This window comes from Amphimedon queenslandica, unplaced genomic scaffold, assembly GCF_000090795.2.
Source record: "Amphimedon queenslandica unplaced genomic scaffold, v1.1 AMPQUscaffold_13489, whole genome shotgun sequence".
Lineage (NCBI taxonomy): Eukaryota > Metazoa > Porifera > Demospongiae > Haplosclerida > Niphatidae > Amphimedon > Amphimedon queenslandica.
In genome coordinates this window covers 365,631-377,839 of record NW_003546275.1, presented here as the reverse complement: position 1 = coordinate 377,839, position 12,209 = coordinate 365,631, and the positions used below count along the sequence as shown (strand labels likewise).

At 37.6% G+C, this 12,209-nt stretch overlaps 2 protein-coding genes and 1 long non-coding RNA gene across 3 annotated transcripts in view; 1 reads left to right on the top strand and 2 right to left on the bottom strand.

The window, feature by feature from the left end:
* Positions 1–2,879, top strand: part of LOC100631942 (alanine--glyoxylate aminotransferase 2, mitochondrial-like) — a 6,224-nt gene extending 3,345 nt beyond the window's left edge. Inside the window, exons 9-16 of the mRNA XM_019993779.1 lie at positions 1,021–1,080; positions 1,262–1,350; positions 1,456–1,605; positions 1,659–1,757; positions 1,932–2,270; positions 2,376–2,551; positions 2,619–2,687; positions 2,740–2,879. Of these exons, the coding sequence (XP_019849338.1) occupies positions 1,021–1,080; positions 1,262–1,350; positions 1,456–1,605; positions 1,659–1,757; positions 1,932–2,036 (503 nt within the window). The 3' untranslated portion in view covers positions 2,037–2,270; positions 2,376–2,551; positions 2,619–2,687; positions 2,740–2,879. The remainder of the gene's footprint in view (positions 1–1,020; positions 1,081–1,261; positions 1,351–1,455; positions 1,606–1,658; positions 1,758–1,931; positions 2,271–2,375; positions 2,552–2,618; positions 2,688–2,739) is intronic.
* Positions 2,195–2,443, bottom strand: LOC109580509 (uncharacterized). The gene is made up of 2 exons (XR_002184258.1): positions 2,352–2,443; positions 2,195–2,306 (listed from the first exon to the last, which is right to left on the bottom strand). It is a non-coding gene; the product is annotated as an uncharacterized LOC109580509 (long non-coding RNA).
* A 981-nt stretch (positions 2,880–3,860) lies between the features above and the next one.
* LOC100631817 (neurogenic locus notch homolog protein 1-like) lies at positions 3,861–11,955 on the bottom strand. The gene is made up of 11 exons (XM_003384612.2): positions 11,921–11,955; positions 11,793–11,872; positions 11,697–11,747; positions 11,284–11,646; positions 6,815–11,238; positions 6,194–6,441; positions 6,022–6,089; positions 5,429–5,967; positions 4,579–4,814; positions 4,179–4,374; positions 3,861–4,091 (listed from the first exon to the last, which is right to left on the bottom strand). The coding sequence occupies exons 2-11, from the start codon at positions 11,869–11,871 to the stop codon at positions 4,023–4,025; spliced, it is 6,273 nt and encodes a 2,090-aa protein (XP_003384660.1). The 5' UTR covers position 11,872; positions 11,921–11,955; the 3' UTR covers positions 3,861–4,022.
* Positions 11,956–12,209: the final 254 nt, after the last annotated feature.

The window sequence follows — 12,209 nt, the reverse complement described above, 5'->3', positions numbered from 1 at the left end:
TGTATTGTATGATGTATTGATGTATTGATGTACAACCTAATGTATTGTATGATGTATTGATGTATTGATGTACAATCTAATGTATTGTATGATGTATTGATGTATTGATGTACAATCTAATGTATTGTATGATGTATTGATGTATTGATGTACAATCTAATGTATTGTATGATGTATTGATGTATTGATGTACAATCTAATGTATTGTATGATGTATTGATGTATTGATGTACAATCTAATGTATTGTATGATGTATTGATGTATTGATGTACAATCTAATGTATTGTATGATGTATTGATGTATTGATGTACAATCTAATGTATTGTATGATGTATTGATGTATTGATGTACAACCTAATGTATTGTATGATGTATTGATGTATTGATGTACAATCTAATGTATTGTATGATGTATTGATGTATTGATGTACAATCTAATGTATTGTATGATGTATTGATGTATTGATGTACAATCTAATGTATTGTATGATGTATTGATGTATTGATGTACAATCTAATGTATTGTATGATGTATTGATGTATTGATGTACAATCTAATGTATTGTATGATGTATTGATGTATTGATGTACAACCTAATGTATTGTATGATGTATTGATGTATTGATGTACAATCTAATGTATTGTATGATGTATTGATGTATTGATGTACAACCTAATGTATTGTATGATGTATTGATGTATTGATGTACAGTCTAATGTATTGTATGCCCTTTCTGATACTATAGTGCAATGACAATACACTAGGCATCATTTGTTAAAGTAAATCTCATAATTGAAAATGCCTAAATGATTGTAAAGCATTGAGAAGATTAATCTCATGGGAAACTGATTATTGTTGATAATAGAAGTACGATAGCATAGAAGCATTGTTATTATTAGTATGTTACTGCCCTATTTGTGTAGGGAGTATGATGATTTTAGCTATTACTGCTACTAGTAATGTTGTTTTTATTGAATTATGCTACTACAGCTAGTCTAACGTACCCTTCTTTGTAGTTACTATGGCTAAAGGAATTGGTAATGGATTTCCTATGGGTGCTGTTGTGACTACCCCAGGTAATCTAATAGTAAGACAGTGAAGCATGTAAATAATTATGTTTGCATGTACTTGTATGCAATACAGTCCAAAATTTGTTGTTTTAGCATTTTCTGTTTTGCTTACAAGTTCACAAAATATTTGTATTTATCATTTTTGTCAAGACAACACTGCAATTATTATATGTATGTGTATGTGTAGCCATTGCTAAGAGTCTAACTGGGGCACTTCATTTCAATACATTTGGCGGTAACCCAATGTCTTGTGCAGTTGGATCAGCTGTAGTTGATGTGAGTTTTCAAATGCCACATTCATAAATGTGCATATTATGCATAAGTGTGCTCTTTAAATTAATTGTCCCCCACCTTTCTTTCTCTCTCTCTCTTTCTCTTAAGGTTATTGATGAAGAAGAGTTACAAGCAAACTGCCATACAGTTGGTACCCTGTTACTGAAAGAGCTCGTGAAATTGAGGGACGACTTTGAAGTTGTTGGAGACATTAGAGGCAAAGGATTAATGACTGGATTGGAACTAGTGAAAGATAAAGTACCTGAAATAAACCACTTACTAATCAATCACTCCTCTCTATCTCTCTCTAGGCAAGCAGGGCTCCACTTCCTCCTGAAGAAGTATTTGAGATTTGGGACTTCATCAAAGATAATGGAGTCCTAATAGGAAGAGGAGGACTTTATGGAACAGTGAGCATTTATAACTTTTGTATATTGTAGAGCATGACTAGACTATCATTATTCTTAAATTGTTTATGTTTATTCTTTTATTCTCCAAACTGAAACTATTTTGTTGATTGTTTAATGAATAGATTTACTTACCTATGTATTTGTTATTAATGTCTATGTGTTTCTCTGTTGCAGTGTCTCCGTATCAAGCCACCAATGTGCATTACAGAGGATGATGTTCTCTTTGCTACTGGAGTTATGAGGAGAGCATTGGAAGCACACAAGAGCAATCACTCTTGAGAAAAAGAACAATTTTATAGCAATGAATCAATGAATAATTATAATTATTGATGGTGGTTATTAAAATAAATAACTAGTTAACTTAATTAATATAGCGTGTCAGCCAGCGATCCATCCAGCCCTTGTTCGTTGTCCTTTTGCAGTCTTGCTCTGCTCTACTTTTGAATAAACGTCCCTACACCATGTCTGACTGGTCATACCCTCTCTGCGGCTGTTTCAGCGACTGCACAACCTGTAAGCACAACACTGATACCGTTATCTGTCCTGCAGCTGTTATATATAATATATATATACCGATTAGTGTTACTGATTTACTGTTTCCATTCCCTCTCACTACAGGTCTCCTCGCTTGGTGCTGCCCTTGTATTCTTGTCGGTAGAAATGCTGAAGCCGTTGGCGAAGACAAGACCTTGTGCTGCCTCGGCGCCCTGGCCGCCCTTTATTTCTTCGTTCCAGGCTACATCATCATTAGGACAATGCTGAGGAACAAAGTCAGAGAGTCCAAGGGAATCGAGGTATATAAGAACTTTGATACTTGTTCCTTCAAATCACGCAACTCTCTCTCCCTCTCTCTCTTTATAGGGTAGCATACTGACTGACTGTTTATGCGTTTACTTCTGTGATATTTGTGCTCATGTGCAAGAAACAAGGGTAAGATCAAGTCTACTGTATTGATCAATGGGTATTTTTCTCTCACTTTTAGGAGTTGGAAGCTCCAGGCAAACAGTCGATTGTCCGTGAATAAGTACAATCCATAATTATAAGTACATTACAAACACTACTAAGTGCGATCAATAATAATTATTGATAATGAATTTATTAATAATGAATTTATTAATAATACGGTGTTTATTAAAATTAATAACTAGACTGATACATGTAATTAACGTTGCGTGCATGCAGTCAGCATCATGCAGCAGCTCTAGCTAGTTCTGTTCTACTTGTCCCTACACCATGTCTGACTAGTCATACCCTCTCTTTGGCTGCTTCAGCGACTGCACAGTACAGATACTATTATTTGTCCTGCAGCTCTTAGTACCGATTTCCTGTCACTGCAGGTCCCCTCGCTTGGTGCGAGGCTGTCCTTGCAGGGGCGTAGCTGAGGTAGGGCCTGAGGGGGCCTGGGCCCTACCATCAAAGTGGCCTTATAATTATATTCATTGAAATTATAACCCAAAAGATTATATTCATTGTTCTTACAATAACAAAAGGGGATGGCTACTCTTTTTAAAGCTCTATACAATGATAATTTCACTCTGATTTCGCTCAGCTTGCAGGAAAATGCCTCCATTTTTTACGTAAAAGGGGTGTGGCCAAAATCGCGGCGCGCTTCACACACCATTTTGTCCTCTTGCCCTACCGTCACCCAAGGTCCAGCTACGCCCCTGTGTCCTTGTATTCTTGTCTGGAGAAATGCTGAAGCCATTGGCGAAGACAAGACCCTGTGCTGCCTTGGCGCCCGGTTTGTTTTTATCACTTTTAGGAGTTGGAAGCTCCAGGCAAACAGTTGATTGTCCGTGAATAAGGGCATCGAAATAAACTGATTAACATTCTTTTACTTAAAAAACAATTATAATTATATATATGCTAGGCCACCAAACATTATTGCATATAATCAATATCTTGTAAGTCTTTTTTAATTGTCACCTTTGTGTGTAAGTAGATTTTGTTAATTAATATTATTGCAACTATCACATGCACATGCTATGCATGAATAATGAAGCGTCTTGTTATTATATGTATCATGTGCTAGCCATGTGCAGCAGATCACTACATGAATGACATTATCGTCAAAAATCAGCAAAACAATTTAATCGCCTTAAGTATGCTTTTAATAATTTTAACAATTAAAAATAACACTATAAGATGTCTTGTCTATAAATGATAATGTCTAAAATTTAATAGCTAGTATGCCATAATAATAAACCCTAAACTATTTCATCTATTAATGTGTGTGTGTGTACGTATGGGACCAGAGTCTTAGTTCTATGCTTCAGTACTGTTATATGCTGAGTAAGTAACTGCATAATTGTAACACTGACCATCATGAAGTTTCTAAAAAGAGAAAGCAAGAAAGAATAAAATATTAATTTTTTACACTTGAAAGTGTAAACAAGGTGTCATTGGGTAATGAATACTTACAGAAATTCCTACGCAGTTTCTCTGACACGCGTTAATGTAAGTATTCCCATCAAGTCCACACTCGTAGCTAACAGTATTATCACAATTGCAAGGAGTGCGGCAGACACCATAGAGATGGAAGGTACTTGATGAGAGTGGAATTTGCTTAGCAAAAGCAGTTGAAAAATCAGGTACACAAGTTTGCGTTGGAGAACACCTAGATAAAGAAAGATTGATTGAATTGGGGTGTTTGGTTATGTGTATACTATATTACTAAGATACTCAGCATACTAAGGTTATGCCAAGAACATCTGCCAAAATAATTATGCTGAAGGCAATATAGCTATGTAATTACATATTACACTGGAAATACCATTATTCAGCCACATAACAGAATTAAAAAGCTAGCTAATTGAATTACTTGAAATCATTATTATCTCCTACAATGCATCTCTGACCAGTAATCACATAAGGCAGACAGTAATGAGAGCTTGGTGTCTCGAGATTAAGAGACCCATCACCATCAAATGCATCACGATGCAACTGCTCAACATTGTCGTATTGGAAAGGACCAGTTCCAACGAAAAGGTCTCTGATAGATCCCTTGAATTGGAACCTTCTAGTACCTGGCCTGCCACCCACATAGAGTATATTGTACTAAAAATTAAAAAAGAATACATCTGATATTTTAAAGCTATGTAAGTTAATTTTAGCAAATTATGTCACATTTTTGGTCTTTATGCAATTCATCACAACTTCCTGTCTATATTAAGTCTTTTCATGTTCTCCTTAAAAATGATAATACTAAGTATGGCAGGTGCTAGGCTGTGAACACATCTCTTGAGATCTCACTACAATATTCATTAAATTAAGTAAAACTAATTCATAGCCACCTGCACAGTAAACAAAGACAACCGCCTTCAATGCAATACCACCCACCCATCACATCCAATGAACTAACACAATAGGCTATGATAATATAATAATACTATCAATAATTCTATACTACTACTGTACTACTAGTAGTTAAATACAATACAGGAATAAATACAAGTCATAAGGTTAGTTGCTACAACTATGGACAACAAAAGCTACAATCATCACACAAACAACGAGTGAATTGTATGCAAACATATAATGTCAATAATAGAAATGCTTCACATAACTCTGTACCTATAAATCACTATAAACATAACTATAACTTCACATAACTTCATATGCTTCACTTCTATAGTAACTGCTACTATGCATGATATTCATTGTTTACTTACATCAGGTCTGAAGGTTGGTGTGGCTGGCAATGGACTCTGGTGTCCTCTTAATACTCCATCAATATAAAGAGATGCACTGTTAGCCGAACTATCAATCACTGCTGTGATTGAGTGCTCATTTCCATCAGCAACATTGATATTATAAAAGAATATAATATCGCGGAAACCATGACCTTTATCATCAGATCCATATGCCAACCAGACAGTACTCTTTGTGCTACGTAGATAAAGACCAAAGTCCCTCATCCTATCATTCAGACCCTTTCCAACCACATATCCATCATTGCCGGAATCTTGATGCACGACGGCAAATATGGTGAGGTCTGAGACAAGGTCTGGGACTTTGCGAACTGATAGAATGTTTGTTGTGTTTAAAGTGGCAAAGTTTTCTCCAGAAAAGAGCATAGTATTCTCTTGTAAAAACACTTTCTGTCCAGGCAATGCTTCGTTGGAGTTTTGATAATAATTACCATTATCATTAGGTATTGTACCACTACTGCAATAGTAGTTAGGCTGACATGTTGAATCTGACGTACAGGCTAAAAAATAATATCATTATAATTCACATTTTACTAGTAATTAGTATAACATACAAATTGGTGCTGGTTGACAAGTATATTGATAGTTAACATCAGGCAGACATCTAGCATTTGAACTACACCTTTAAAATAAAAATTGAAAGATTAGCCATCAACTTAATCAATATCTACATACTAATCCTATTTTCTCTCTCAATTTCCCTCACTTTCTCTCTCTCTTTCTTACTTGCTCATTGATGATTGACAAAAAGCCGAAGGAGCAACAGTAGGAGCTGGACAAGTAGCTCCAATCTCTAGATAAGGAGTACACTCACCAGATGGACTGACTAGTTCATTATAGTCACTGTTTAATTGTGATACAAATGTGGAGTTGAGTGCTTCTTTAAAGAAAACAACTTGATGTACTGTACCAATGAAACGGAAATAGCGAGGCAATCGGGCACCAATAAACATTGTAGGAGGAGTAGAAGCAACCTAAACAATAATGATAAAATATAAATGTGAATACTACAAAGACCATATCATTCTATTTATATTGTGCATACTATATACACTACATTGACATTATCAGAGTATTAATGTTAAAATTTTGTTAATGCCCTCTGTTTAACTTCTTTTTAGTATGTACAAAGAAATCTAATACAATACTTGACCCACAATGTTTGGAGTTATTGTATTACACTGCACACTGTATCAGATATCTGAGCAGTGATGGGTGTTACTGCATGTGTGTGTGTATGTGAGAAGGGGGTGGAACAAGAAGCTTTTAACTACGAGTGTGTGTGTGCATTTGATCAGTCTCTTGTGTATTGTATTTCCCATTAAGGTATTCATAATCATGACTTACCCCATAACTGAAGTCAGGGTTTGCTAGTGTTCTTACGCCCTCAGATAACAACGATCCATCAAAATAGAAATTAGCAATTTTAGTTGCTTGATTGTATGATATGACAAGTTGATGCACTTCATTACTGCTCCAAGTCAACGATATGCTAAAGTTCCTTGAGACACCAGCTGTATCAGTGTAATAGAACCACAGCCTTGAGCTGTTGTGGTCAAGGAAAACGGCAAAGTTTCTCGAGGTACTGGAGGTTCCATAAAAAACAAGGTAGCCACGATTAGTAGCATTCTGACTAAAGACAGCATAGAGAGAGAAGTCGTTGCTAAACGATGGAAATTTTGACTCTTCCACATTTACAAATGAGACACCTCTTAGATTAACTGACTCTGTTATCAGAGAAGAGTGCGATGGGTAACTATCTGAGCTACACTGATAGTAGCAATAGCTTGAATCAGGACAATCACTATCACTAGTGCATGTAGCATTGAACATTGTTTCACAGTTTGAGCCAGAGAAATTTTCGGGACATTCGCATGTGTATGAGGAGCCATTACCAGGGACACACTCACCACCATTTTGACAAGGATTAGGAGAACATGGTACAGGGATAGTACAGTTATCACCTTCAAAAGACTCGAGACATGAGCAAGTGTAATTTAATCCGGGTCCATCTGTACATGTGCCTCCATTTTGACAAGGATTGGTTAGTGTACATACAGAATCATCTGTTTCACATGAGTCTCCGCTGTACCCAGAAGGACAATCACAACTGATGACATTATCAACAACAGAGCATGTACCGCCATTGAGACACGATACACCATCCACACATTCAGTAATGTTACACCTATCACCAGAGAAACCAGAAGGACAGGAGCATATTCTGTTAGGACCAACAACACTACAGTTGCCACTATTGTTACAATAGCCTTCGTAACAAAGTGGAGTTTGACAGTATTGACCAGTGTAATCCTCTTTACATGTACAATTGAAACCACATCCTACTAGCTCATTACATACTCCGTTTTTGCTACAAGAGTTTGGCCCACAGAAAATCATATCTGTTTCACAACGATCACCAATAAAGCAGTTAGTGCAAGTGCATTCTACTTCTGATCCAACAACATCACAAGTACCATACTGACCACAGTAGTTGTCTGGACAGAACAGTGTCTCACACCTGTCTCCTTTGTATGTTTCAGGACAATTGCATTCATAATCTGGCCCAATACCTTCAATACATGTACCACCGTTTTGACAGGTACTTCCTGTACAATAATCAATATCAGTTCCACAATGATCGCCAGCAAAACCTTCAGGACATTCACAACTCACAGATGTACCGTAGCCCTCTACACATGTGCCATTATTTTGACAGGTACTTCCTGTACAATAATCATCAATATCAGTTTCACAACTAACACCAGTAAAACCTTCAGGACATTCACAGCTCACAGATGTGCCGTAGCCCTCTACACATGTACCATCATTTTGACAGGTACTTCCTGTACAATATTCAATATCAGTTTCACAACGACTCCCAGTAAAACCTTCAGGACATTCACAACTCACAGATATGCCGTGACCCTCAACACAAGTACCACCATTTTGACAATGAGTCTCATTACAAAACAATCCATCCATGCTACAGTTGGTACCGTTAAAGCCTAGATCACACACACATGTATAATTCAGGCCTACTCCATCTGTACAGGTACCATGGACACAAGCGAAAGGTTCCTCGCATACATTGGTGTCATTTTCACAGTCGTCACCATAAAAACCTAAATCACAGTCACAAGAGTAGCTGAGCCCGGGACCATCAGTACAGGTACCACGTCCATTGCAGGAGGAAGAGTCACAAACATCAACATCAGTCTCACAGAAATCACCAGTGTAGCCAGGATTACATTCACACACAGCCATATTGCTATTAACGACACAGTTACCATTAGAGCCACAGTAACCTTGAGGACAGAATGCTATAGCACAAGTAGGCCCAGTGTAGGTATTGGTACAGTTACATGTAATGTTCGCTCCGTATCCTTCTATACATGTACCATTGTGCTGACAATAAGTGTTAGTACAGTAATCTATATCAATGTTACATGTATCTCCTGTGAAACCTTCAGTACAATTACACGATGTGTTTAGACCAGGTCCCTCTACACACAGGCCTCCATTAGAACAGGACGAAGGCTCACAGTAGTCATTATCTATTTCACAATTTGAGCCACTGTATCCAGAATCACAGCTACAGGTGTAGTTATCTCCAATACCTTCAGAGCAGGTCCCGTGAATACATTTCGTAGGAGGTTGATCACAAACATCATCATCATTCTCACACATATCCCCAGAGAACCCACTGGGACACAGGCACATTGTATCAGTAGAACCAGCAATCTCTCTACAGGAGCCGCCATTCATACAAATATCCAAATTACAGAAGAGAAGTTGGACATCACAACGTGGGCCAGTGTAATCGACAATACAGTCACAACTGATGTTAGTTCCAAAACCTTCTACACATGTACCATTGACACAGTAAGTATTGGTACAATAGTCAAGATCATTCTCACAATTAGTACCATTGAATCCTTCAATACATTCACAATTGTAGGCTAAGCCAGGCCCATCAACACAGGCAGCTCCATTCATACAGGGAGAAGCCTCATTACAATAGCTAATATCAGTAGTGCAGTTAACATCAGTGTAGCCTGGTAGACATGAGCATGTATAGTTTAATCCTGCTCCATCAGTGCAGCTACCACCATTCAGACAAGGGCCTGAGCATGTGGGGCATGGCATACAAACACTTACATCATTCATGCAATCCTGACCGTAATACCCAGGAGGACAGTCACAGGTGTAGTCTAGGCCTTCTCCATCTTCACATGTTCCTCCATTTTGACATGGTGAGGTTTCTTCGCAAATGCTTATATCAACTGTACAGTTGGTGTCAGTATAGCCAGGAGCACAGTCACACTCATACAATAGGCCCTCACCATCAGTGCAATTACCATCATTATCACAAGGTTCTTCAGTACTACAGACACTAACATCAACAGTACAGTTAGTGCCTTCATAGCCTGGGGAACAATGACATGTGTAATGAAACCCTGGACCATCTTCACAGGTTCCTTCATTTTGACAAGGCATCATAACACTGCATACTGAGTGATCGGTTGAGCAGTTGACTCCATAGAAACCAGGAGGACAGCTACACTCATAATCCAGTCCTTCATAATCTGTGCAGGTACCGCCATTTTGACACGGAGACTGAGTCTGGCAGACGTCAATATCTTGATCACATAGATCACCTTCAAATCCAGGGAAACACTGACAAGTGAATCTCTCAATACCATCAATGCAAGTACCATTGACACAGTCATCATGATCACAATCATCAATGGTTACATTGCAGAGTCTTCCTGTTGTATCTGGAGCACAGAAACAGCTAAAAGTACCAGGCTGATCCATACAGGTAGAGCCAGGGGCACAAGGCATTCCCTCACAGTCATTGATAACAGTCTCACAATGATCACCAGTGTAATCCAATAGACAGACACACTGGTAGCTTCCTGGAGTGTTGATGCATGAGGCTCCATTTTGACACGGGTCACTAGCACACTCATCGATGTCCACGCTGCAGTTGACTCCAGTGAAACCAGAGGAACAGGAACAAGAGTAACCGACTGCTTCAATATTGGTACATGTTCCATTGATGCAAGGATCTGGTGAACAAAAGTCTACTATCTCAGCACAGGTTGGACCATCATAGCCAAAAGCACAGGAACACTCAAATCCATTAATCCTGTCAGTGCATATCCCACTGTTGTTACAAGGGTTAGGATCACAATCATCAATATCAGTACCACAACTAGGATCAGTATAACCAGGACGACAATGACAAATGTGTGTGCCATTGCCATCAATACAATGTAAGTATCCAGTAATATCACATGGATTAGGATTGCAAGAGTTTATCTCAGTGCTACAGTTTGTTCCAGTCCAGTCCTCAAAGCAACTGCAAGAGTATCCAGCCACAGCATCAGTACATATACCATTAGCACAAGGATCAGGATCACATTCATCAATATTAATGGCACAGTGGTCTCCAGTGTAGCCAGGCTGACACTCACAAGTATAACCAACAGCTAGTGTACTAATGCAGTCTCCATTACCACAATCAACTCCTTCACAATAATCTATCACTACATTACATGTGTCTCCAGTGTATCCTGGGTCACAACTGCATGAGAAACTATTAGGAGGTACATTAGTACAGTTCCCATTGGCACAGGGTGAGCTATCACAAGGGTCAAGAACAAATGTTGTATTACAGTCAGACCCAGTGAAGCCTGGATCACACATACAGACTCCATTAGAACAGGTACCATTTGGACCACAGATGACACCAGCACATGGATCTATTTAATACAATTATGTTTAGCAAAATAATAGTCATAACTTACCAATGATTTGGATGTTAACTGGATAATAAACAAATCTAAATGGGTTTTGATGTATAGCTCTAATATTAGTACTGTAACTGCCATATGTTAGTTCCTCATCATCAATTGTAAGCCCAGCATAAACTGAATGAATATAATTTGCTGGTGGGTTTAGAGGTAGAACATGGCTAAAACCCGATACAGTAGGTTCACTAAACTCAATTATATGAGTTTCACGAAAACCAGCAACTGTTCCAGTAGCATTACTTTCAATAAAAATTACAATAGAGAAGAGATATGTTCCTTGAGGCACAGGAACATTTGGAGTTGTATACATAATGTTGTAGCAAGTTCTATCAAGTTGAAAACCATAACCGGGTTGTACTAACAAAGTGAAATACTACAAATGGTATTTTATATAATTATCCACTTACATGACTGACACTGTTGTTCTGCACAATTATAAAACATTTCTCCATCACAATCTATTAACAGAAGAATTAAATGAGTAAAATGATAGATTATTTTACCTTGGGCATCAATTGAGTGGATTAAGCTAAACAGCAGAATTAGTAAACTACAAACCATTACTTCTTTCCACCTCCCCATTCTAATATATACAAGATGACATATAGAATTAATGAAGCATTAATCTAACCTGTTGCTTATGATGTTACACAAGCTAAAGCAGCTTCTTTACAAAACTCTATTATGTAAATGATATATATATTATGTGTGTGTCTAAAATTGTATTATTCACGATGTAATATGATCAACTTGTTTGTCAGTAATAGGTCTCACTTCAAGACTCATGAATACAGTCTTCCAATTATGGGCTGATACAGGTTCAGTAGTATATTGGGCATGATAAGCTCATGCTGTGTTTATTGATTGAGTGCAATTACTTAGACATAATGTAGATCTAATAGTCCAATAGTAAGTCTAAG